General features: G+C 44.1%; 1 protein-coding gene and 1 long non-coding RNA gene across 2 annotated transcripts in view; one reads left to right on the top strand and one right to left on the bottom strand.

Annotated features, from left to right (window-relative positions):
- The window catches only part of LOC142889659 (uncharacterized), a 250,072-nt gene that overhangs the window by 90,522 nt on the left and 132,894 nt on the right, over positions 1-26,656 (bottom strand). The window lies entirely within an intron of this gene.
- The window catches only part of LOC142889657 (protein kinase C-binding protein NELL1-like), a 97,002-nt gene that overhangs the window by 38,439 nt on the left and 31,907 nt on the right, over positions 1-26,656 (top strand). Inside the window, exon 9 of the mRNA XM_076028449.1 lies at positions 2,461-2,560. Coding sequence (XP_075884564.1) covers positions 2,461-2,560 — 100 coding nt within the window. The remainder of the gene's footprint in view (positions 1-2,460; positions 2,561-26,656) is intronic.

Consider the following 26,656-nt stretch of genomic DNA (forward strand, 5'->3'; position numbering starts at 1 on the left):
CCTTTGAATCCCTCATTCACTCACTCACTCCTCCATGTAGCTTCCATTTATCCTCCATGTACTGTAGCTTCCATGTGGCCTCGATGTAGCTTCCACGTAGCATCATCATCATCATCAATATCATCATCATCCTTGCCAAGATGGTGGTGCGACTGGAGCTCATAGCGGCCTCTCTTCGAAAAGCAGTGTGTTCATTGTTGCATGATTGTATCTATGTGAAAGGTGGTGCAAAGTGTGTCAGAACACAATGAGTGTACGATCGCCAGCAACTATTTAACATCCGCCACAGGAAACGGTGCCCTAAAGCACTCCAGCCATGTCGGAACAACGAAAGACCCTGGATGTGTGCTGAAGTGCGAGCGCTGTTGAGAGCCAGAAACACAGCATTAAAATCAGGAGAAGCAACAGCTTACAAGCCTGGCCAGGAAGAATCTTGCGCAAAGCATCAAGTAGGCAAAAAGGCGCTATGTGCATAGACTTTACAGCCACTTTACCAACACAGCGTATACCCGATCGCTGTGGTGGGACCTTAATTCTGTGTTGGTGCGATGGGTGTCACGGCCGCTCTACAAAAGTTTGTATTGCCTGATGACCGTCTTACCACTGCTCGTCCACCTAACCTCTTGAAGGCCAGCAATGGAGATGTTGAGACAAGCAAGTTCCGTCGGGGGAAGTGAAGTATGGCTGGCAGCATTAAGGGTGAGGGTTGTGGAGGGAAAGAGTCGCCTTACTTCTCCATTCTAGCTTAGCTTACGCCGAGCTAGCCACTGCCCAAAAAAAGCCACCATCGTCCCCGTGCCAAAGAAGCAAAATGCAGCCAACCTGAATGATTACCGCCCTGTGGCTCTCACACCACTACTGATGAAATGCTTTGAACAACTAGTAATGCAACACATAAAGTCCTGCATTCCTGCTAAACTGGACCCCTTACAGTTTCCCTATAAGTCAAACCGCTCCATGGAGGATGCAATCACCACCACACTCCACTCCATCCTGTCCTACCCCGGATGCCAAGAACACCTACACCAGAGTCCTCTTCTTTGACTTCAGTTGAGCTTTTAATACCATCATCCCACAACAGCTTGTGGAAAAGTTAAGGTCACTGAACATGCACACCAACATCTGCAACTGGGTTCTCAGCTTCCTAACACAGCGACAACAGACAGTCAGGATGGGAAAAAGAACATCCAGCTCCATCACCGTGAATACAGGGTTCCCCCAGGGCTGTGGACTGAATCCGTTGTTGTTCAGCCTGCTCTCACACGACTGCACTGCCTCCCACACCACCAACAAGATCATCAAGTGTACCAACGACACCACAGCGGTGGGACTCATCAAAGATGAGGATGAGAGGGCAAGACAGGAGGGAGGTGGAGCAGCTGACACAGTGGTGCAGGTCTCACAACCTTCTCCTTAACATGAACAAAAAAAAAAAAGGAGCTAGTGATGGACTTCAGAAAATCTGCTAGACCTGAACACAAATCTTTGATCATTGAAGGTACTGTAGTGGAAAAGGTCAGCAGAGTCAAATTCCTCGGAGTCCATCTAGCAGAGGATCTATCATGCACCACTAACAATGCCGCCATCACTAAGAAAGCCCAGCAGCGACTCCACCCGCTCAGGAAACTAAGAAAGGCAGGACTCCCCACCACCTACCTGACTACCTTTTGCAAGGGCATGGTGGAGAGCATCCTGACCTATAATTACACCTCCTGGATCATCAGCTGTACGGAGCATGGAAGGCAACAGCTAAACAGGGTGGTGAAAACGGCCAGTAGGATTGTGGGTGCCGTTCTCCCCTCGTTAATCTTCAAGGACACTGATCACCCCTATCAAAGCCTTTTATCCATGCTGCCATCAGGAAAGAGACTGAGAAGCATCCGCTGCAGGACTAGCAGACTCTTGAAAAGCTTTTTCCCCGGGGCTGTAAGGGCCCTACTCGAACTCTGCTGCACCTTTGGACTTCCACACTTTTTACTAACCAATGTGGTTGATTCTGGTTTTATCTACTTATTGATACATTTTCTTATTTGCACTTCTTATTTGTATCTTCAAACCTCTTATTTAATATCTGACTGATTTTACCTCACATCTGCTTTGAACCTGGGAAGACACCATTTGGTTTCTCTGTACCTGTACCTAGAAATGGCAAACAAAAACCTTTTGATCTTTTGACCTTTGATCATCATCATCATCATCATCATCATCATCATCATCATCATCATCATCATCCTCCTCTCACTTTCCTTCCTCCATGTCTGTCTTCCTCCTCCTCCTCCTCCACTTCCTCCTCCATCTCCTCTTCCTCCATCAACTCCTCATCCTCATTCACCTCTGCCTTCTGCTCCTCCTCACCACAACCTGCTCCTCCTCCAGGATGGAGTGATGGTGGAGGTCAGTTCATCTTGTCCTCAGAGTAACTCCTCCTCACCTCCTCCTCCTCCTCTTCTCCTCTTCCAGAATGGAGTGATGGTGGAGGTCAGTCCATCTTGTCCTCAGCTCAACTGCTCTCTGGATCTTCAGATCCTTCCAGACGGTCGCTGCTGCAATGTTTGCCAAGGTGATTTTTCACTCTTTTCGTCTTCTGTGGTATCTATGCTGTGGGTTCAGTTGGTTCTGATGAGCCCCTGGAGGAGGAACAATGATGTGCTGTTTGCTGCGGTAAACCCTTGCGTTCAATCAATCAACTTTTATTTGTACAGCGCTAAATCACATTCAAAGACGTCTCAAAGCGCTTTGTACAATCAGAGAAAAAGGAACCAACTGGGCCCCCAGAGCAAGCAAAGTGCGACAGTGACCAGGAAAAACTCCCCTGTAGGAAGAAACACAGAGCAGATCCAGACTCCAGAGGGCCGTCATCTGCCTATGACCTATATATATATATATATATATATTCATTATGTATATTTATTAAGGGTGTCGAAGTTAACGCATTATTAACGCGTTAACTCAGTGCCGCTTTATCGCTAGGGTTGGGCATCGTTTGAATTTAAACGATTACGATTCCAGTTTCGATTCCTTGTTTCAATTCCGATTCTGAGCGATTCTCGATTCAATTCTTTTTAAGAGGCAAGGTCAAAAAGGTCTTTCTCGATTAATTTGAAATTTATAAACTTTTATGAAATTTACTTTAAATTTCTCACATTATATTTATCAAGTCTATGAACTTTAATTTAAATCTTATACAGCTTCTTCTCGCCCTAATTCCACTGGCCAAAGAACGTGGTGATGTCCCGCTACTAATTGGCATTTGGTGGCGGTGGAATCTGCTCACCGACTCGCGCTGTTGCGCGACAAAACGGGTCAAACAACCCGGCAAGCGACCCGGGTGATAATCAGCTCCGATCGGCTCCGCACCGATCGGCTTGCGATGGAATCGGGACACCCGGGACATCACCACCTTTTTTACCTGCCGCACGGCGTGACGTTGCGCGTCACATGCGCTAAATCATAATATCGCGCCATCTTGGCGTATATCAAACACTGATGCAAAAGTTTTCGATCACGTTCCATCAGCGCTGGATAATTGTTCATTGTCCTCTTGGCTGTTTCGCCCGCTGCTCGCGCACAAAATGGACCAGACGCCGAAACAATCGCTGCACGGCGGGAAGCGGCCGCAGAGGTGCACGCCGCTTCAAGTCTGGCATGAACGACGTCATCGTTCCACTACAGCCAAAAGTGACCGACAACTAAGAACACCGCCGGACTCTTGAATTCTGTAGCACTTCATCATGCGATCTCAGCGCGATGACGTCAGCAGACACGCAGCGGTGAAAGCGGAGGGGGTGCAGCTTGCCAGCGGTGGTGACACCCCGCTCATGTTAGTCGTGCACCCTTTGCACGAAATAACCGTTTTGCAGGTCGTGCATTTAGCTGCTTTATCATTTTCTTAAGACAAACCTTGGAGCGCCACCGCACACTTTCCATCGCTACCTACTTGCGCACTGCTCTGCGTTTGCCCCTCCCCCAGGAATCGCAACTTAAACATTTGAACGATTCCGGGAGCATCGGAACCTTAGAACCAGTTCCAGTCGATGCTCGATGCTCGATGCCCAACCCTATTTATTGCTGACAATTTTTTTATTGCGCGATTAATGCACACGCTGCTTTTTGAAGCTTTGGCCGCTCCATAGATTGTGGAAACAGGAAATGAATTGACTCAGCACACAAAAAGCAAGACGCGTTAGTCACCAACACCTGAGTACCATTTGTAATTTTCAGAGCCTGTCTAAAATATTGGCATATATACTGTGGTCAATGCCGATCTATATATAAGATTTGGGGAGCCATATACATTTCAGGCTTTTCGGAGAGGAAAGTTTCACTCAGAAGCAAGAAACACTTTGACAGACAGAAGCTGCGCCTTGTTTTGGCTTGCGGTGTTTCCGTCTGTCAAACTGCTCGCGGACACGAGCGCAAACTCTTTCTGGATCTGCCGCTGTTTGAATGAGGCATATTATATATACATATATAAATATCTAATATTTATATACATATATATATATATATATATATATATATATATATATATATATATACATATATATATATATATATATATATATATATATATATACATATAGTAGGCAAATACTTGCTTTCTGCAAATGCAGCATGTTTATTCGTGTTGGAGCAATGACAAGTACTACTAACAAAACAAAAGATGCACAGGGTAAAAAAAATAATTAGAAACTCAAGCCCAACAAAAATAACAGATTGGCATAACTGTAACATTACATAGTAATGATTACTAGTACTACCAAAATTTGTATATTTTACTTTTCAACTCGATCTTGAACTTTTCAGCAGCCATTAACACAAAAGGATGATCCTTACACCCGGTTCACACTGGACGCGGAAGCGCCGCGAAGCGCCGAGCGCTTCAGTTCAGCGCCCATGTTAATCAACGTAGTGGTTCACACAAGACGCGAACGGGCGCGCGGCTTGTGCCATTAATTTCAATGGAAGCGGAAGCGCCGCGAAGCGGAGTGCCGACGAAATTCGCGAGCGAGGCTCGAACTGGTTCACACCAGACGCGAACACCTCCGCGACGGTCGACAAGCGCTTCTGCTCAGCTGCAGTCTTTTTTTCACTCCCACTTGAGCTTCTTTTTTTTTTTTCTTTTTTTATGAATCATTTTCATCATGTGTGTATGTCTGTGTGTACATAGAAACACACACTCAGGTGTCCATCTCAAGATCTCTTTCATAATGATCACTGACCGGCATCTCTAGGATCAAACATACGTATTTTAATCAAGTCTGCCTCTGTGCGTGTGTGTGTGTGTGTGTATGTATTTGTTTAGTCTCTCTCGCACTCTGATACAATGTACTGTCAAATATAACATACAAATATGATCGAATTTGTCATTCGGGTTTTATTTTGAAATTTGTTTATTTTGAATTATTTTTTTGAGCGACTTCCTGTACTATTGACGAGGATCGCTCGCGGCTCGCGCACAAAATAGAGCAGACGCCAAAATGACAACAGCATTGCTTTCCATTTACAATTGACACCTTATCCATGTTAGTCCTTCCTAGTGCTCATCTACGCTCAGTGTCTTTTTCTTTTTTTGTTGTGTTTACAAGCTGGCTGCAAGCGTGTGACTGTGTGCTGTGAGTCAATTCATTTCCCGTTTCCACAAGCTACGGAGCGGCCAAAGGTTCAAATAGCACCGTGTGCGTTAATCGCGCGATAAAAAAATTGTCAGCGATAAAGCGGCGATAAAGTTAACGCGTTAATAACGCGTTAACTCCGCTTTCTGCTCCTCCTCCTCCGCCTCCTCCTCCTCCATCGCCTCCTCCTTTTCTTCCTCCTCCTTCTCTCAGGTTTTGACTTCTGCTCTGAAGGATTCTCCTGTGGTGAAAACTCAGAGTGTCGGAACAGGCAGAGCCGAGCCGAGTGTGAGTGTCAGAGAGGCTTCACCTCCCTCAACAGCAACACCACTTCCTGCCAAGGTAGGAGCACTACCACTTCCTCCCCCTCCTCCTCCCACCCTTACTCTAACTCCTCCCGTTGCACCACCCCCCACCCTCTGTCTCCTCCTCCAGCACCTCCTCTTCCTCCCCCTTCATTACCTCCTCCTTTTCCTCCACCACCTCTTCCTTCACCACGTCCACCTCTTCCTCCACTACCTTCACTTCCTCCTCCTCCCCCTTCTCCTCTTCTGGTTGCGGCTGAACTGAGACACTGTAACATTGACATTGCTGCACTCAGTTAAACCAGGCTCCTTGACGAAGGGTCGCTAACAAAGGAGGGGTCCGGATACACCTTCTTTTGAAAATGTTACCCTCAAGGTGGACAACACCTACATGGTGTTGGATTGGCCATGAAGAACTTCAACTTGGAGGACATCAGTGCAAAAAATGAATTCCAATGTTCTCTAGCTGAGGAACTTGGAGCGCTGAAACCCATCTTGCGTGATCAGAATGCCGCAGACCTCAGTTAGCTCTGCCCTTCATGAAGCAGCGGCCCACACCATTGGCTAAAGCTGAGCAGCGAGTGCTCTGTATGCCAAATAGCTAGCTTTAGCTATTGCAACTGTTTTAGAATGCCAGTTCACTTTGTTGTTCTGAGTTGGTTGTAGTTTATTATATATTATTATACCAAACACAACATGAACTTTTTAATTGCATTTAGCAAAACAGGTATGTTTTCAAATGTAACTAAACCTAAAATATTCACCCCCTAGTTTTTCCACTCGTGGTCGATTGAATAGGCCATGAGCAAACCACCACTAGCATGCTAACATTACCGGTGAACAATATTGTTTACCAGTAACATAAACAATATTGTGCTACCATATTGGTTGTGATTAGTACACCAAACACAATGTAAATTTGCATTGTGTTTTGGAAGCAATTTAGTCGGGCCAGTGCAATCACTATAACAAACTTGGAATGGGGAAATTATTCAAGCATGTTATCATGCTTGTGTAGCTACAACATTATGCGCTAACCCTAGCCAGCTGAATCTAACTTGCTGGCACTCGATTTAATTTTTTTCCTAAAATTGTAAAACACTGCGGGTCAAACTTTTACACCCCATATTGCACAATTTATGTTTCGTTTTGTGCTAGATTACTAGAAATGTTCTTATTCATATTTATTCAAATACTTTCATTTATTTATATAGTTATCACAAATGGCAAGTGACATCTATGCCCTGCAAGGGAAACACGTGTCTTCCCCAGCTACTACTGTAAAGTCTCACAGAGGAGTCAGACCATAATAGGTATGTTTTTCTGCACTAGCATTTATCTATCACTTTTAGAGGAGGTTTTGATTGGATTTTGACAAATGTTCAGTTTTGACCCAGGGAAGACTTTCTTGTGGAAGGAATACAGCGACTGGTAAAAGACCCTTAAGTTGCAGTTTCAGAGGCCAGGTAGGTTTGACTGAGATGGAGACATGATGAATTATTGATTGAATGTCTATTGTCGTTTTCTATTCTCATTTATTTTTGCTGTGGTTGTAGCATGCACTCCCTCAGTGTAGCAGAAGACCTTTAAAACTCCCCTCATTAAGAAGTGATAAATGACCTGAGGAAAAGCCCATAAAATCTAATGATGATGATTGTAAATCATGTTTTTTGTTGCCGTTATTGATATTCTTTTATTCCATGTGTCTCTGTGTTTATGTTTAGTATTGACTTTGATGACTGGTGGACTAACCACAGACACTGTGAAGATGAAGACAGTTCTGATGAGGACTTTGTCCCTTTTATTAAAAGGTCGACTGGAATTGAGCAGCCTCATGAGATAAGTATGGATGGGGCTGTACTTGATGTTGTGGTGCCCGATCCCCCAGAGTAGGACATGTATGACATTTCTGATCAACATAAGGTTGATTATGAAAATGAACTGTATGGTAAAAGTGCTTATATCGCCTATAATGCCAACCTGGCAGTGGCGGGTTGTCAGGGCCTGCGAGAAGGCCTAACCATTCTTGTGAAAAGTACATTTTCCCGTAAATATGTTAAGAAAGTTATTCATCATAGTCTGTTCTTTTCAGGTGGTATAATGTCCACTTGGATGCGTTGCTCCCATTGTCGAATATTACATTAGAGTTTTTATCCAATAGTATTTCAGCTAGCTTGTGTTGGCAGGTGAAATCTGCTCTTAGGCTTTCAGAATCGACATTGAAGGCTCTTGTCTGCTCTAAGTGCAGCGACCTCAGTGTAGTGGGGGAAGGTTGATTGATTAATTTAATCGATCAAACTCACGAAGGAGTGGAAACGGTCATGAAAAAGAAATTAATCATTTTAATATTTATAATATTTAATATGATTTGATCGGGGGAACCACCTGCTTTTTGGTCGTCAGCAGGAAACACCAGAACCAGTCTCGTTACTGTCTCCTTAGCGGGAGTTCTTGACGATACGCAGGGATTTGAACCACACTTTAATACGTCAGTCAAACAATGACATCAGGCTTAATGTGCATTTATTTGTGTAACAATAGACGGTTCACACAGAACAGCATGACATCAATGTGATCATACAAACTCTGCGTGTGTTGGGTGTGTGAGTGTGCGTGCGTGTGTGTGTGTGAGAGAGAGAGAGAGAGAGAGAGACTAAGTAAAGAAAACCTAAACTTAAGCTAAAAGTAACAAAATAAAAGAATAAATATAGAAGAGTTTTGTTTGTCTACTAGACTTGTTGTGGCGAAGTCTAGCAAAAAGAATTTGGCAGTTATTGGTTACACTGATGCGACAACCAGACCCTTTGAGACAGTGAGCGAGTGATGAGGGCTTACGTGGGATGAGCTTCCAAGGTGGTCCTGGGAGTTTGTACTGAACCGAGCTTGGATTAGCAACACCGACCATCGAGGTGGAACTGCCCGTTCTGTCCTGCACGTGGCTTCACTGGCGTTTTGGCATCAGAGTAGAGTCTTTCCTCGTAACCAGTTGTAATTTTGGTGATCAAACAGAGCTCGGGTTGTCTTCTCCGCTCGCTCAACCAGCGATTGTGCCACAAAACTAATCAATCAGAGAGCTTACGGAAGTACACTCTGATTGGCTGTCTATCCACCAATGAAATCACTAGTTACATTTACCAGAGGGGAAAACAAAACAAAGATAAAGACTTGACTCATCACAAACTTCGGTCAGTATTTTATTTTTTATTTATTTATTAAATCATATATCAGTTTATTTTAAGACAGTAGATATTGTGTGACTGACGAATACTTTCCTCTCCGTCCTGGGCACTTTTAGATAATGTCAGGTGAACAACAGCTACAACCACCTAGACCACATGTAAGTTTGTGTGGCCTTTCTTTTAAACGGTGTGTCGGTTTATGCGCACACGGGCTGAAACAAGAGGTGTTTCGCTCTCTGCCTTTTTCCTCTTACTGCAGATTTTGTGTGCAGCACTCTTTTCATGAAGGTCAAAGCTAGTAGTACACTCTGCTACATGACCCCTGTAAGAGTGGAGAATGTCTCAAATAAACAAGCAAAAAATAAATCCTCACATTTACTGCTCATCAATTGTAAATATTAAAACTAGCTACTCTACATTCCCATACAGCAAGTGTTTACCATTAGTTAACTATTAAAATAATTGTATTTTATATAATGTAATTCCAAGATATGGTAAATGGACTGCACTTATATAGCGCTTACCAGCACCTTCACAGTACCCTAAAGCGCTTTACAAAGGCCTTTCATTCACCCAATCACGCACACATTCATACACCAATGGGTGGCTGCTGCCATGCAAGGCGCTGCCTAGCCCCATTGGGAGCAATTTAGGGTTAAGTGTCTTGCCCAAGGACACAACGACGAACTAGGATGGAGCGGGATTTGAACCGCCAACCTTTCGGTCATTCGGTCAATTATAAAAAAACATAAAATAACATTATAAATAGAAATAATGATTCAAACGTCCACGTACAGTGTCACAAATGGAACACATGTGCTTGCAGATCTGCGTTTTCAAGCCAGACTGGTTTGTAGAAGTGGCGGTAATGAGAGGACTGCAGGTTGATCAGTAGTAGCAGTAACAGGTCTGTTGCCCGACACTGTTGTTGTGACTGGTCGTCTGCACCTCACGGCGGCTCAGGTTGCAAGGTGGGGGGTTTGGGTTTTGAGCTGTTACATCAGGGTGGCAAGGTGGCGTTCCGCAGAAGCGAGCAAGATGTGTTTACGTCCCACAAAGAGCACAGCGCTGGCTGTCTTTGATCAGGATCACATAACGTGTTAGTGGTAGTTATCGAGATGATTTCACAGAAGTAATTACAAATAACAGACCCACGGGGAAGTAATGTGAAATTAGATTTGTGTACTTGTTTTTTTCCCAAGAACATTATTTTTTACTGGCCCCACCAGGCAGTGTTGTTTGTTTGAGAATATTTTGATTTAGTCTTAGTCTTAGTCTTTTGAATAACACATTTCTTCTTAATCCTCTTCGTCCCAAGTGGGACATAAGGCTTCGACGATCTGCCTCCATCGAGACCTGTCTTGTGCTACAAGGTGTGCCTTGCCCCATGTAAGGTTCATCTCTTTAAGTTCTGCTGTCACGTTTCGCCGCCAGGTGGTTTTGGGTCGACCTTGACTCCTTTTCCCTGCTGGGGTCCATCTAAGTGCAACCTTTGGGATTCGATCCTGGGGCATTCGAAGCACATGTCCCAGCCATCGTAAATGGCGGCGTTTGATTTCTGACCCAATACTTGAATACCTGGTCATCCTGTGCAACTCTCTATTTGAGATCTTCTCAGGCCAGAAGATGCAGCAGATTTTACGGAGGCATCCATTGTGGAAGGCATTGATCTTTTGAATGTCAAGTACTGTCACTCGCCAGCATTCCGAGCCATACATCAGCACCGATTTAACGTGGCTGTTGTACAGTCTGACCTTTGTTCTGAGGCTGTACTGCTTCAACTTCCAGATAGAATGGAGCCTTGCAAAAACCCTGTGAGCCTTCCCTAGCCTTGCTCTGATAAACCCTGGGTTTATCGGCCATTGTCTTCCTCATCACCCAGTCGATCGCCATCATGAAGAGAATGGGAGACATGGGACACCCCTGACGCACACCAGACTCTACGATAAAGCCCTCAGATGGTTTTCCATTGACAATGACGCTGCACTCAAAGTGCCGGTAGAACAGCCCCAGCAGCAAGACCATTTTTGAAGGAATTCCATACGTTCTCACGATCTTCCATAGGGTTTCACGATGTAGACTGTCGAAGGCTTTCCGAAAGTCTATAAAATTGATGTGCAGTGGGGCGTTCCATTCCACACACTGCTCGATGATGTTCTTCAGAGCGAAGATCTGATCTGTGCAGCCCCTTCCCCTCCTGAATCCTGCCTGCTCCTGTCTCAGATTTTGATCGACAGCGGATTCAGTTCTGCTGAGTAGAATCCTACAAAAGACTTTAGACGGTATTGACAAGAGTGTGATCCCCCGCCAGTTGTCACAGCTTTGGAGATTGCCCTTTTTGGGCAGTTCAACAATCAGGCCCTTGTCCCAATCTTGAGGTATTATTTCCTCCTCCCAGATGTTTCTGAAGAGTTCCGTGAACACCTTTGTTGAAGTGGCAAGGTCAGCTTTCAGCATCTCAGCATGGATAGAATCTAGGCCGGCAGCTTTCCCACTCTTCATGACTTGGATGGCACGCCTTACCTCTTCATGGGTCGGGAGACTTGTGTCGATGGTGGGGAGATCCTCTGTTGGTGGAGGGTTAGCAGGGTCATCTGGCTCTGGACAGTTTAGAACTTCGCTGAAATGTTGTACCCATCTCAAGGGCTGTTCATGCTCTGTCCTGAGGATGTTGCCCTCCTTGTCTTTGACAGGGATCGACTGGCTGATGTACTTGCCACTGAGTTTCTTTGTGATGTTATAGATCGTACTCATTTCGCCCCTTGCAGCGGCTTGCTCTGCTTTATCTGCCAAATCCTCTACGAAGGCCCTCTTGTCACTTTTGGCACTCTTCTTCACTTGCCTGTCCTTCTCTCTGTAGGCACTTTGAGCCCGCTCTAGGAGCCTGGGTGATTTGATGCTCAGCATCTTGGCCTTAAGCTCTTTACGTTCCTCTATTTTCTGCCAGGTTCCAGGAGTTAACCATTCCTTTTTATTTTTCTTTCTATAGCGGAGGACCTTTGTGGCTGGTTCTACATAGATCTTTTTGATGGTCTCCCACTTGCTGTTGATATCTGAGACATCTTCTGTAGAGTCTGCCAGAGCACTGAAGCGTTTTCTCAGTTCCACTCCCAGATCTCTGTTGGTGTTAGGGCATTTCAGCTTGGCTACGTCAAGATGTTTTCTGTGTTGGCTCTGCTTTGCCACTTTCCTCAATTTCAGCTTTATGATGGCTGTTAGAAGGTAGTGGTCACTGTTCACATCAGCTCCACGGCAAACTCGGACATCCTGAAGAGACCTGCGCCACTTTCCATTGATCAAGATGTGATCAATCTGGTTGATTGTGGAGCCATCAGGCGACTTCCATGTGAGCTTGTGTATGCTTTTGTGTGGAAAGATGGTGCCTCCGATGACACAGTTGTTGTTCAGGCAAAAGTCAACAAGGCGTTCACCATTGTCATTCATCACACCGCATCCGTGCCTTCCCATAGCTCTCTCGCAGTTGGTGTTATCATTGCCAACTTTGGCATTGATGTCCCCCATGATGAGTAACAGGTCGTGCTGAGGAACTTTGGAGACTGCTAGATGTAACTCCTCATACCAGTTGTCCTTTTCCTTCTCTTCCGCTTCATTAGTTGGTGCATAACACTGAATGATTGAGAGTTTGCAGTGCTAAGAGTTGAAGCGGGCTCAGATCGACCTGTCACTGAGGGGTTCCCACTCTAGCAAGGTGTTGGCCTTCTCCTTTGAGATTATGAGGGCTATGCCACGAATGTGTTGATCGTTATGCCCAGAGTGGAGGATAACTGAGCCATCGCTCATTACTTGGCGTCCTGATCCGGTCCATCGACATTCGCTAATTCCCAGTATGTCCAGTCTGTATCTCCTCATTTCACCAATTACCTGTGCTGTTTTGGATGTCTCAAACATGGTGCGAACATTCCACGCGCCTAGGCGGATGTTCATTTTGGGCCCGAGTAGACTATCTTTCCCTCTCCTAACTTCCTGCTGGAGGCTTTCATCAGGGGAGTTCATGCTGCCAATGAGTTGGTTCAAGTCCACTGCTAGGTCAGATGAATTAGAGAGTCTTAGTTTCTGTAACTTGTTTTGTTTTGTGGGGTGGGGTTGTTAAAAAGTCTTAAACTAAGACGATACAATGATTTCGTAATATTTATATCTTTATTAACTAAGAAAATACTTCCATTTGTAGCTCGCTTTTACATCGCAATCTTTTTCGAAGATGTCTTGGCGAAAATACGCAATGCCTGGGTAGCCCTTACTGCCAAGGGTGGTGCCGGAGAATCTCAATATTGAGGGCGATACAGCCCTTAAACTCGTCCCTCAACTTGACGTTCTTAGAATCGGGATAGCACTTGCACCTCGCGGGAGCACGCATTTTTGAGATTGAGGGTTAAGGGAGGAATTGGAATTCACCCTTAGTCTTAGTCCAAGCCTTAGTCATTTAGTCTTAGCCTTAGTGGTTTAGTCTCAGTCTTTTAGTCTTAGCCTTGCACTTTTATTCTGGATTGATTATTCTTTTTTAGCAGTGTGTGTAGTAATGATCTGCCCTGCTCTCCCTGAAAAGTGCAATCAGTGCATTCTGCAGATATGACATTCATTCAAGCCAAAAGTACAATTTTATTGAAAAATAGAGCCACATAACAATCCGAAACAGTTATCTTCTACGATCTGAGTAAATAATTAAAATATGTATATAAGTGGATGCTTTTGTATCATATACATCAAAACATTCTAGAATATAGATAGGCCCAAATGTTGAGTGGTTGGGGGATACAGCCGCTGTCCATGTAGAGTGTGTTAGTCTGTGTTTGCTGTCCATGTATAGTGTGTTAGTCCGTGTTTGCTGTCGAAGTAGAATGTGCTTGTTTATGTTTGGGAGTCCATAATGGTCCATGATCTGCTATGAGATCCAGTCCTCGTCCTGATCCGGGTGGCAAAGTTGGAGCGATGGCACCAAGACTCCCAGTACTGCACTCTCCAGCTCCGGGCGTTGTGGTCATCACCTGCTGGAGACACAAAGAGACTGCGGCAGTATCATGCAAATAATCAGTACTACAGGTCGAGAGGAAAAAGCGATAGAAGCTCCACCTGCACAGAGCGACAATCCCTTTAATGGGAGAGAAAGATCTCCCTCAGATCTTTCTCGGCCCATAGCCTAGGCCACTGGGTAGCATAGCCGGTGGGTAGATACTAACAGTAAGCTTTGTGGAAGAGGAAGGTCTAAAGTCTATTCTTAAATAAACTAACGGTGTCGGCCCCCCGCACCGAGGCCGGAAGATGGTTCCAAATTAAAGGAGCCAAAAAGCTGAAACTCCTACTCCCTGATCTAATTTTAGAGACTTTACGAGCTACCAAAAGTTCTGAATCCTTAGAGCGAAGGGCTCTTGGAGGATGATAAGGTTCAATAAGTTCTTCAATGTAGGAAGGAGCCTGAGCGTGAAGAGCTTTATGAGTTATTAGCGAGATCTTAAATTCAATTCTGGATCTAACTAGAAGCCAATGTAAAGATGCTAAAACTGGTGTAATGTGCTGCCTCCTCCTAGTCCCAATAAGTAGACGTGCATCAGCATTCTGTGTCAATTGTAAGGTCCTAAGGGAAGATTTTGGACACCTTGATAATATGGAATTACTGTAATCTAGCCTAGAAGTAACAAAAGGATGAATGATTTTTTTATGCATCTTTGATTGAAATTTCTAATTTTAGCAATATTTCTTAAATGGAAAAAAGCTGTCCTTGCTACGTTCTGAATATGGGAGTTGAATGTCAAGTCCTGATCGAAAATGACCCCAAGGTTTCTTACAGCCTCATTCGAGGCAAAAGTGGTATTGTTTAAGTTAACGTGACCATTGCAAATTTTGTCTCTAAGCTTCCTTGGGCCTACAATAATAACCTCCGTTTTGCTTGTATTGAGCATCAAAAGATTTTGAGTCATCCAAGTTTTGATGTCGCTTAAGCAAGTTTCTAATTTAGCTAACTGATGTGCTTCATCGGCTTTAAATGACAGATATAACTGTGTGTCGTCCGCATAACAGTGGAAACTCATGTTATGCCGTCTAATGATATCACCATGGGCTAACATGTAAATGTTAAAGAGGAATGGTCCAAGAACAGACCCTTGAGGGACTCCATGTCTAACCCTCTTACGTTCAGATGAGTGATTATGGACATACACAAATTGAAAGCGGTCAGACAAATAAGATCTAAACCAATTTAAGGCTTGATCTTTAATGCCAATAACATCATCTCGTCTTCTATGAAGAATACTGTGGTCAACTGTATCAATTGCAGCACTGAGATCTAGAAGAACTAAAATAAAAAGAAGACCACTGTCAAAGGCCATCAGGAGGTCACCTTTAGCAATGCAGTCTCGGTGCTGTGATTATTTCTAAAACCTGACTGAAACACCTCAAATAGATTGTTGCCATGTAAATAGTCTTTGAGCTGCCTGGCAACTATTTTCTCTAAAATCTTAGACAGAAATGGAGGGTTTGAGATTTACCTATAATTGGATAGGACACTTGTATCCATCCAGATTTGTTTTTTTAATAAGGGGTTTAATTACAGCTACCCTGAAGGATTGAGGGACAAAACCTGTGGATAATGACTGGTTCATTATTCTAAGTATGACACTATTAAGTAATGGTGATACCTCCTTTAAAAGTTTAGTTGGGATTGGGTTCAGCAGACTAGTGGTCGATTTTGCAGAGGAGATAAGACAATTAAGTTCAGAGAGGGGCGACACGGTGGCGCAGTGGTTAGTGCTGCCGCCTCACAGCAAGAAGGTCGTGGGTTCGATTCCGGGGCCTGGACCTGGGACCTTTCTGTGTGGAGTTTACATGTTCTCCCCGTGTCTGCGTGGGTTCTCTCCGGGTTCTCCGGCTTCCTCCCACACTCCAAAAACATGCATGTGAGGTCAATTGAACACTCTAAATTGTCCGTAGGTGTGCATGTGAGTGTGAATGGTTGTTTGTTTCTATGTGGCCCTGCGATGAACTGGCGACTTGTCCAGGGTGTCCCCTGCCTTCGCCCTATGACAGCTGGGATAGGCTCCAGCAGACCCCCGTGACCCTGACCTCGGGACTAAGCGGGTATGGAAAATGAATGAATGAATGAAGTTCAGAGAGTCCAATTTGCTGAAAACTCTCAAAATGAATACTTGAGTTTCTACGATGAACATGTTCTTCTATAGGCCCTTGTTGAAATATGGCTTGCAGGGAGGTGGTTTTCTGCAGTCCACAAGCATTCCACTTTCTAGCAACAACTATGGGATAGTCGCATTACTTTTCAGTTTTATGCAAATGGGAGTGGGGGCCAAGACTACATTTATAATATAAGGAATAGGGACCGAAACATTCACTAAATATTTGAAATACAGCAAAGAATTAAACCTGCAGGCAGGGCTGATGGGGCTGAGCCCGTTTGTCGCGAACACCTTCCCCAACAAATCACAAAAAAAAAAAAAAATCAAAGCTGCAAGTAGCGTTGTACGGACTGAGCCCGCGTGACCGCCCCCCACCGATTCTAAATTTTGAATTTCGACGAACAGGAAGTGACTTATTTCCACTTGTTTGAACACTTGTCAAAAATCAATGTTTGGGGATTACTGGGTCTTTCCTTGCTGCTTATGAAAACACAGTGGTTCTGACTGCTTAAAAAACACATTTTCAGCATCCCCAGAACCTCACCACATCAACAATGTTTTTTTTCTTTCTGTTTTTGAGACAAAAATAAAATAGTAACATTCATTTGTTGTCTTATTTTCCGACTGTCTTTGACTGCTCTGCATTGTCTCTCAGGATGTAGCTGAGCGATGCTTAATGACCCATTGATGGGCCACTCACAGGCCCTGTTTGCACTTGGTCATTTCAAGCGTTTTTCGTATTCCGATCGGCAAAAATCACACAAAGTAACCAAGTGGAAACAGTGCAAATCAGTATTGTCATCCGATCACTCAAACCGATCGTGGTTTCGATGCTTCGCATAGCATAGCATAGCATTCCTCAGTGAACAGAATGATATCTCAGTCCACATTAACGACCGCCTCCTCCACTCACCTCTCCCGTGTACGTACTTGGTCGGCGCCCCACCTCCCGGCGTCGTCATTATAAAGTTACAAACAAGAAGCGAAAACAAATCATTTTGACTCTTTTATTAGGATGCTAATACATTTTATTCCGCATTAGCGTATTTTGTCAGTGGAGCAGCGGTCGCAGTTTCCCACCTATGAGATTAAATGTGCGACGTTGCATCCACAAATTTGCCAGCCACTGTTGATCCGAAAATGAAGTCATCACCACTCTGTCCCACCAGTCGTTACTCCTCGTTCGGATCCATACACACAAGCTGCAGTAGAATTAAACGAGTAACTTGATATAGTCCACAAACAGGAAGTTCATTCTTGTTCGTTTTCAAGTGAAACTAGCCGTAGTTTGCGCTTTACTGCCCCTAGTGGTTAAAAATGCACTAATGCGATCACAAGTGGCACGCTCGAGACGCATGTTAATGCTATGTGCAAACAGATTGTGCAACAGATTCAAGATGCGTACCTCGTGATACGATCCCCAAAAACAGTTGCAAGTGACAAAGTGCAAACAGGGCCTTAGTGAAGACAACAGCGTAGACAACCAAGTGCAAAACAGAATTCAGTAAGCATCGGCTGCATTTTGGAGACTCAGGCACCATGTCATTTAAAACAATATCCTGTACCTCCGTCTATCAGACTGCCTGCGTCACCACTCTCCTCGCCTAGAGGGTTACATACAATGGTTCATGCAGGTTCATACTCACTTTCTTCAGAGCATTCTGGAATCAATTGGCGTGACCGAGTTCCTCACACCAAGATCCTCAAGAAAACAGGCTGCAGGAGGCCGCCATTATTCACCACCAGTTGTGGTAGCTAGGGCATGTGATAAGGATGCATCAAAATTGACTTCCTGGCCAGCTCCACCAGTGAGGCGACGCTCTGCTGAACGACAGAAAAAGCTTTTTAAAGGGCACCTATGATGCTTTTCCACTTTTATGAGCTCTAAATACTGTTACAATGTTGAATCCTAGTGTCAAACAATGCAAAATTGTCAAATAATGAGGTTTGTGCGTTTGGACATGAGCCCTGCAAGTTGTAGGGCATGGTTCTGAACGCTATGTTTCACAGAGGTTTTTTTTAACACTGGGAACGCATTGACGTCAATGCGTGCCGGATCTCCTTACAGGGCCAAGCTCAGACATACTCTCGGACTGGTTCCGCCCTCCCCCGTTCTGCCCCGGAAGTTATGTTGCTGTGCGCTGCTCCAAGAAAATGTTTGTTTTCAGTGTGGGGAAATAAAAATAAAAAAAAATACAGAGTGACTGCCGAGCAACTACCGAAGCACCAAGGACCACAACCATCGAAGTGGAACAAGTTCCTCTATTTGCCTGCTGCGTGTTTGAAAAAGTGTGTGTGAGAGAGAGAGAGGGAGAGAGAGAGAGAGAGAGAGAGAGAGAGAGAGAGTGTGTGTGTGTGTGTGTGTGTGTGTGTGCACTCAGGAGTCCAAAAGTTGAACATAAAAGATGTTGCAGCTCCTCATCCGCCAGCCATCTGATCAGATCCGATGGTTGATTCTGAACGGTGGAGTAACTGTTCCTGCTGCGGATATGAAGGATTTATTACACAGCAGAGCAGCAGCAAACTACTTGTCCATTGCTTTGATTTTGATGTAGTTGTACCTTTATTTATTTGTGTTATATTTATTTTATATTTCATGATATAGTAGCAGCAACAACAGTGTTATGTGTATTTATTTCTGTTAAATATATTTTGAGGTATATTTTTCTTTTAGGGTATGGAGTGGCATACTGTGTGTGTGTGTGTGTGTGTGTGTGTGTGTGTGTGTGTGTGTGTGTTCTGGACAGCAGGGCTCAGTTTATTCAGGAGATTTATTTGTTGCACAGTCAAATAAAGGTTTCTGCAATGATCACAAAACATATTTATATATACATACTTCAAATAAATCAAATTAAATGCACTGTGAACATAAAGCTACAATTAACAAGGGCTATTATGTCATGTCCTGGAATTTCATAGGTTTTGGTTCTTTTTTAGCACCTCTAAAGTTTGTTCCTCGTTTTGAATAAATTTCTGATGGGGCGATGAATCTCCTCATGGCAAGAATGGAAGCCATCTGTATCCATTAGGGATGGGAAGATTAACCGATACCTATCGATACACGGACACGCGCGGGCACCATGCGAGTGCATCGGTAGAGCGACCGTGAATCGATGCAATTTTGGGATTATATCTAGATGCATCGGTTTTTACGTCTGTCACAGACAGTTACAGCGCTGCACAGCGCAGTTCTGTAACTTACAGCACACCACAGTTCAAATAAAATATAGACCAGACGCCAAAACGATTGCTGAGCGAGCCGGCCACGGAGGTGCGAGGCGCTTCAAGACTGGCGTGAAAGACACTATCGTTCGGCGGCTATTCGTGGAACGATTCTACAGCCAAAAGTGCCCAACAACAAAGAACACTGGCCACCGCCGGACTCTCATGTCATTGGTAGGGTCACTGAAGCTACTGCCAACCTGACATAACACTGTGTTGGGTGAGACAGAGGAGCGGTGCATGGTTCCAGCTGTGGGAATCAGCAGTGCTGATATAAGGGCGTAAGGTGGGAGTGGATACTACACTCAGTGTGGTGGATGACGCCGCTGATTGGGTGAGGTGACCAAGGAGCGCTTGATCTACTGCTGCTGCTGCAGCTGTGTTACTCCCCTTCAGGTTAATTTTGAGTGCTTACAGAAGAGGATCAATCGATCTTTGCGGTTTTGCAAGACTGTTCTGGTTCCACTCTTTGGGAGGCAGACCCCATCTGATGCCTGAACACTGTGTAGGGGGACCGCTGGTTTACGCTTGTCCGCGCCCCGTTACCTTCAGGGATCCACTCCAGAGTCGTAAGAATGTTTTAACATAAATTATTTTATTCCAGTTTCGTTTCAAGGGTTCACACAGGTTGGATTAAAAACAGGACGGGACACGGTAAGAAACCGTGTGTCTCCACTGCTTCCACTTTCGTGGCTCAAAAATCGAAAAGCACCTGCGTGCGTGGCTGCTGGCTCTCTTAAAGCCGCAGTGCTGCCAGCGTTGGAATTCAAACGGTCCATTACAGCCTAAATAATTAACAAATAATCACATTCAACTGAAAGTAATCTGAAACAAAAGGCTGTTCGTTCAATATGTAAATTTGAAGCACAAAATATATTTGAATAACATAATAGAAAAAAACAAAAATTGGCAGACTCATCGTTGCCTCTTACACACTGGCTCTGGCTGGCTAATTGTCCTAGCGGTTTTAACCTGCATACTTAACTCTTTCACGCTGGCATTAAAAGTCTGGGGTTCCACCAAGTGGAATAAATCAATGACACGTGAACTGCAAACATAATGCTACAACTAAACTCATGAAAGAAATTGCTTACGTGCCTCATGGGCACTGACGCACTACTGGCTGCAAGAACAAGAACATTAGCCGCCAAGCACATTCATAGGCCCCCAGGATCCCATTAGCTATTCTGTCACTGCCTGAATAAACAAGATAATGCTAAATGGCACCGTCCAGTGGAATACAATAGGAATTCTGTACATGCCACACAACAACTACACAATGATAGATTGTAAAAGTATCTGAAACCCACTGTTACAAGACGGATTTCTTAAATGTATTTGACAGTCTTTTTCAGAAATAGTGCAAATGTGGAATTTTGCGGAAACGTGAGGAGTGTTGATGGTATGAATAGTGAGAGTTGAGACCAGATGATTCTGTCACAACTCTGTCATCATCAGTCAATCTTTTCTTTCATTAGAGATAATAAAAGAAAATCAATTTTACTTAGACATTTCAGAAGATGAACTCCCTGACTTAGAACGAGTTGAATCAGTACTTTTACTTTTACCACAGTATATGGCTGTACACAAGTAAAGACACTTTTACTTCAGTACAGAATCCTGTGAGTAATACTGTTGCCACCTTTGCTGGCGGAAAGACAAAACAGACTTGTGTTTCTGTGGTTGCAGTTGCAGGGTCAATGTTGACTAATAAGAACGACTGGTCATCTGATTGGACGGTTGTGATGAAGAAAACACATTGTGGCGCATCAGTGACAGAGACCTTTGCTGATGATATTGATGTGCGTGCGTGTGTGTGTGTGTGTGTGTGTGTGTGTGTGTGCGCGCGCGCTTCTGTGTGTGTGATCACAGTAATCTGACACAATGAGAGCTAATTCAATCATCTGCTGCTCTCGGAACAGAAACAATGAGTGAGTTTGTGTGTGTGTGTGTGTGTGTGTGTGTGTGTGTGTGTGTGTGTGTGTGTGTGTGTGTGTGTGTGATGGCAGGGCAGGGCTGATGAAAGTCAAGGTGATTCAGTGTTTGGTGTTGTGCTTCTGTGGGATTTTTTTGAATTTAATATCTTCACAACAAAACGCGAGGCTTCATTCAGATGAGTCCAATCAGGAGAGATCACTTCACACCATCACACCTCTGAGTCACTCCAATTTGAAAAAAAATCATCAAACTGACCAATCAGATGTGCCGAAGGTTCAACTCCGGTTCTCCTCTTGAAATTCTGATTCCTTCCAGGAGTCCAGGAGCACTAGTCCCAGGAGGGATGGAGGGAGAGAGTGGAAGAGTGTGGAGGAAGATCCTCTGGCTCTGCCGAGCGGGGGGAGTCCTGTAGGGGGCGCCGTTTTCCAATCACAGCCACTGCTCCATTCAGGCTGAAATGAGAATTTTTTTTTTAAATGTATTCTTTGCTTTTAATTGATGTCATTGTTGATTTTTTTAATTTGTCCAAATAGACATTTATTATTCTGAAAGTTTTCTGCAAAAGGAAACAGAACCAGCCCTGACCCAGAACAGTTTACACCCGTTTACGTACTGTGCTTGTTGAAATACCAGCTTTCATCAAGTTTTTTTGTTTTTTTTATCATCACGTGGTACATATGGTTGCATTGCCATTGGCTGAGGAGGGTAGAAGTGGGCGTGTCCATGCAGCTAATGATGCAACTCATGAAAATGTGTCCAGAAATAAAGTTTGAACACCTGCAGAGTTAAATCACCATTAGAAGGTGTCACTGCTGCTGGTCCCTCTGCCTGTGTGTGTGTGTGTGTGTGTGTGTGTGTGTGTGTGTGTGTGTGTGTATTCTTTCTTAACCGGTCTTGTGGTTCTCGTTATAGCATAAGTTCTGCTTTTCCTCTGCTGTAAAAGGTCAAAAGGTCAAACTTTCATTCTTATACCCACAACACACACACATATATTTCCATGTGCAAAACGGACAATATGGCCCAGATCCACAAAACGATTGTGTAAATAGCACCAAAAACAGTGCGTCCTATCCACACAGGGGACGTAGACGTGAAAAGCGGCATAAAATTTGCCGAGGCGCATGTAGCAGCAAGGCATTTAAATTAGTCATCATGTGCAAAATGACACCCCCTTCTATGGAAATATGCCTCATTCAAAACAGTGCCAGATCCAGAAAGAGTTTGTACTCACGGCCGCACATAATTTGACAGATGTTTTGTCTGTCAAAGCGTTTCTGGCTTCAGAGCGACTCTCTCTGATGTTGAAATGTGTGTATATAGAAAAGATATTGTATACACACATCTTATCAAAAATTAAAATCAATGTTTTTATTTATTTATTTATTTATTACAAAGGCAAAACATTGACAAGTTACAAGTTCATTTACACTTTAAACCGGCACTTACTCGATTAGATCAGCCACTAAACAGCTACTCAGGTGGCAGTTACTGTAGGATATATAACACAATGAAACATATGTAAATGTACTGACCCGGCCGGAATGCCTTCCGATCATGACAGCGGTTTCCATGCCCGGAGCACACAGGAGTGCTCAGGAGCGCCTGAGCTTCTCGTTGTGAAATCAGACTAATTAAAATGATTCAAAGGCTCAGGTTCGTTCTTGCCGTACAATCAACCACACTCATATTCATATTGTAACATTCCTGACGTGTGTTCAGTTTTCTCTGTCCCACTGTTTATTAATGCTCATGTTGCTGTTAGTATGGGGCAAACATGTAATACTTCCCCTTTAGGACAACAGAGACCCTGGAAAGGTGTGTGTGCTGTGCGCAGGGCTGTGGGGATGTTCGGAGAGTCGTGCACGACTGTCTCTTTCTTGGCGTGGGTTCTGGAGAAAGCCAATGCGCATGTTATTTGACAACAACAGATATAAAGTATTCCGTCAGAATTTCGACTTCTGGTCTGGCAATCTATTGCACGGTCAGATTACTAGAGCTCAATTTACGCTTCTGACTCCTCAGTGGCCTCATTTCAGGGCGTTTTTAATATAATTAGCGCAAAAATCCTTTCTGAATACGATGCATGGCAGGCACACACACACACACACACACACACACACAGACATCTCTCATGTCATAGTGACAGATCCAGTTTTGTCAGTAGGCATTTTACCTGCTCTCTCTGTCACACACACACACACACACACACACACACACACACACACACACACACACACATGCAGGCAAGTCGTGGACCTTACTACAACCAGGGACCGTTGGAACCAGTGGGGACCTCTGGCCCTCTGGCTAATTGAAATGAAGCTGTGAGTTTTTTCATGGTGAATCATTGAGCAGTGACTGTGAGCAGCATCAGCTGCTCCTCCAGCGTCACACACTCCAGTGGTGGAGGGAAATGGCCATCCTCCCTTCCTTTCTCTTTCTCTTCTGACTCATTTCAGCCACTTCTCCCCCATGAATGATGACACTTTCCTCTATTTCCTCTCATTCCTTGTCCTTTCTTTTTCTTTTGCTTCCCTCGTTTCCTTCTAAACTTTCTGAAACCTCTTGTTTTTCCTCAGCAGTGACTCGTAATGGTTTTTCTTCCTCTGCTCCATCAATTTTTTCTCACTCCTTGTCTTTCCGTCCTTCCTTCCTTCCTATTTTCTTGTCCTCTCTCTAATCCTTCCTTTATCTCTAATGACTTTCTCACATTTTGCTGTTTGTGGTCTCACAAAGTGATCAGAAGGTTTTTTATTTGGGGTTGAACAAACCTGAGACGCCTTTGCACTATGACCTTTGACCCCTGACCTTTGACTTCCTCCCCTTCCACACACTCACAGACATCAACGAGTGCACCACCCAGACTCACACCTGCGGCTCCAACACAGTGTGCGTCAACCTGCCAGGCAGCCATCGCTGCGACTGCCTGCCGGGCTTCACCAGAGTTGACCACTTCTCCTGCACCGGTGGGTCATTATTATTATTATTAATGTCATCATCATCATCATCATCATCATCAACATCACTAGAGTCGACCAGTTATTATTATTATTATTATTATTATTATTATTATTATTATTATTATCAATGTTGTTGTTGTTGTTGTGGTTGTTGTTCTCTGACTTCCTGCCATGATGATGAAACGTCAAGTCCCCAGTTTCATTTAAACTGGAGATGCAGCAGAAATGTCAATAATCAGTAAAAACAGACAATAATAACTCACAAAGGAGCAAAATAAAGTGGAATATGGAACAATTACATTGATTTAAAAGACAGAAAACAGCATAACATTGGACGACCATAGTTCCAGTTGGAAACGTTGGAAGTTGGGACAAAGAGATTCCTTCTCTACCTCCCTCCCTCCCTCCTTTCCTACCTTCCTTCCTTCCTCCACTCTTCATTTCATCCCACATCCCTCCTCTCCTCCATCCTCCTTTCCTTCCTCTCTTGCCCCTTCCTGTCTCCCTCCCTCCCTCCATCCCTCTCTTCTTCTCTCTATGGTTCTACATTTCAGTCCTCAGGTGCTCAGTCACTTCCTGTCTGGCCTCTTGGGGGTAAATGTTTAATGCAATTAAAAGTCATTGGCCACCTTTCCCAGATGAGCATAAGAGCACAGACCCACTGCGTACTGCACCAACCCATTATCCCAAAATGACATAATTCAAATTAATAATGGAAAGAAACAGAACATTACCATTTTTTTCTTTGGTGGAAGACAAATCAGCTTACATGTACAGGCTACCCATTTTGAGATCTACATACTCTTTACCTACCCCGCAAAGTTGCTCATCTCAACTCCATAGCAACTTGGTACGTGTAGAATCATTTATTAAGATAGCAGGACAAACAACCAGGGTAGAGAGAGGAAGGTTAAAAAAAAAAAAAAAGTACTGTACTGTGATAATGCAACTAGAATACGCGAGATGAAGCGTCAGCCATTACATTTTCAGAGCCTTTAATATGGCGTATATCCAGACTGTATGGCTGCAAGAATAAGGCCCACCTCATTAATCGTTGATTGGAATTTTACATTGAGCGCAAAAAGGTAACAGGACTGTAATCGGTATATACTAGAAGAGGGGCACCAGAGCCTATGTAAACATCAAAATGTTTTAACCCCGAAAGTAGAAGTAGAAATCCACTGGCCTCTCCACCCCCCTTTTGTCAGCTTGCAGCAACACTGCATCAATTCTTTTCTGGTGGCAGGCAGTGAATATTTCTGAATGGCTGCCACTTTGGCCTCAACTGGGCGGACTTCCCCTTGTCCCACCACTTTACCCAAGGTAACAGTAGCTCTAGCGAACTCACATTTAGACAAATTCACTGTTAAGTTCGCCCACACCAACCTATCAAACAGTGCTCCTACCCTCTGCAAATGTTCCTCCTCTGTGTTGCTAAAGATGACAACATCATCAAGATAGACTGCACACCCAGACAGACCAGCCACCACCCGGTTCATAAGCCGCTGGAAAGTGGCTGGGGGATTGCATAAACCAAAAGGCATGACTTTATAGGAACACAAACAAGTAGGTGTTATGAAAGCACTTCTCTCCTGGGCAACTGGAGATAACGGTACCTGCCAGTATCCCTTCAGTAAGTCAAACTTGCTTACATATTTAGCTAAGCCTGCTTGGTCTACACAGTCCTCCATTCTGGGAAATGGAAACAAATCTGATTTGGTAACACTGTTTAACTTTATGTAATCTGTGCAAGGCCGTGAGGTGGAATCAGGTTTTTTCACAAGCAAATATGATGACGCGTAACTAGAATCGGAAGGTTCAGCTATTTCACTTTATCATCCTCTTTATCCAACTGGGCTCTCTTGTCTGCTGAAACGTGATAAAAACGCTGTTTGATTGGTTGTATGTCCCCAACGTCTATCTCACGTTCAATTAAATGAGTTTTTTGACGGGGCATCTGAAAACAGCGTTGGGTATGCATTCATCAGGGACACCAGCTCGCTGCACTTACCCTCATCCAAATATCCAAGGGCTGATGGCAACCCCTTCAATGCCTCAGAATTATTTAAGCGTGCTTGCAACACACCTTCATCTGTCGGCCATTCCTCCCGCCCAACAAGTGGCAGATTTCACACCTGAAACCTCATTGGTGCCAGCGCATGCAGTCATACGGGCATATTCGGTTTTAGCAAATTAATAGGACACAGCCTTGATCCAACTTTTGGCATCGAAAACAAATAATCCTGTTCAGAAACTTGCTGTTTTACTGTACCAGGACCAGAAAAACGTGCCTGA

The sequence above is a fragment of the Nelusetta ayraudi genome, unplaced genomic scaffold (genome assembly GCF_046127955.1).
Source record: "Nelusetta ayraudi isolate G7.1 ecotype Tasmania unplaced genomic scaffold, CSIRO-AGI_Nayr_v1 ptg000023l, whole genome shotgun sequence".
In the NCBI taxonomy this organism is placed as follows: Eukaryota; Metazoa; Chordata; class Actinopteri; order Tetraodontiformes; family Monacanthidae; genus Nelusetta; species Nelusetta ayraudi.